This window comes from Teleopsis dalmanni, chromosome 1, assembly GCF_002237135.1.
Source record: "Teleopsis dalmanni isolate 2A chromosome 1, ASM223713v2, whole genome shotgun sequence".
Lineage (NCBI taxonomy): Eukaryota > Metazoa > Arthropoda > Insecta > Diptera > Diopsidae > Teleopsis > Teleopsis dalmanni.
The window spans coordinates 219,696,073-219,697,116 of NC_051846.1; the positions used below are offsets into that span (position 1 = coordinate 219,696,073).

The 1,044-nt window shown below is 35.7% G+C and overlaps 1 protein-coding gene across 1 annotated transcript; it reads right to left on the reverse strand.

Annotated features, from left to right (window-relative positions):
- Nucleotides 1-6: 6 nt before the first annotated feature.
- LOC119672238 (eukaryotic translation initiation factor 3 subunit G-1) lies at nucleotides 7-1,044 on the reverse strand. The gene is made up of 2 exons (XM_038083241.1): nucleotides 934-1,044; nucleotides 7-872 (listed from the first exon to the last, which is right to left on the reverse strand). Exon 2 carries the CDS (start codon nucleotides 870-872, stop codon nucleotides 60-62), a length of 813 nt encoding a protein of 270 aa, XP_037939169.1. The 5' UTR covers nucleotides 934-1,044; the 3' UTR covers nucleotides 7-59.

Below are 1,044 nucleotides of genomic sequence, written 5' to 3' on the forward strand. Positions count from 1 at the left end.
AAGTCTGTTCCAATAGAAATTTCTTTTGTCATAAAATATTATGAAAAGAACTTTAGCAGTTAATTGTTGTTCTGTGGTTTTGACCACTCAACACTAAGAATTAAATGATCATATCCATGCCCGTTTAAAATTTCGATAGCAGCAGCCGCATCCTTACGTTGCTTAAAATGTACGTAAGCAAAGCCTTTACATAGGCCAGTATTTTTATCGCGTGCTAAATACATTTTGTTATGTGGTCCAATTTTCTTAACAAGTTCCTCGAGATCAGCTTCAGTCATAGATTCTGAAAGATTTGATATGCGCACAGCAGCAGTATCGTCTCGTCCACGCATTCCTATACCGCCCTTCTGACTATCTTTAAGGAATGGCGGAACATATTTACCAGACTTAGGTGCTTCTACAACTGAAGCAGCAGCTGCAGCAGCTTTCTTTTCCATTAAATTAGTATCCATTGCTGTGCCTTTGTACGGACAATTTACAGACCAATGGTCACCATTACAAATACGACACTTGGCAATATTTTTAGTTGGATCCAGTAATGGGTCATTAGCTTTTTCTTCCTCTTTAGAATTAAGAAATTGCATAAAAATTTCTTCAGCCATAATTGTTGTTTGTGAATTTGGACCCGGCTTATCATTTTTGGATTCACCAAATTTAGCCCAAGTGCGTCTTTTTGCTACAGTTCTGGGCACCACTTGCTTAGTTATTTTATACGTTCGCACAACTTTTACCTTTTTATCATCTTTGTTGTTCTTGTATTCGGTGACGTATTTACAACCATTTTCTATTGTTTCGGTAGTTGGTGGCAAGCCACCATAATCAAGTTCCACTTCATCGGCCCAAGATGATTTAATCGTTTCTACAGCAGGCATCTAAAAAATTTTAAGTATTAATTATGTTAAATGTTTAATTTTTAATTCGTTGTGACATTACAATTCAATTATCACCAAAATCTACACACGCCACGAGAAATACAATCGCTAAAGAAAGAATTTCGTAGATGTCAAAAACAAATTAAGTTGAAAAGTGTTTGGAAATTAAGTC

Bases quoted from the DNA above. Each gene is read 5' to 3' on its own strand.
- LOC119672238 (XM_038083241.1), bottom strand. From the start codon at position 872: ATGCCTGCTGTAGAAACGATTAAATCATCTTGGGCCGATGAAGTGGAA.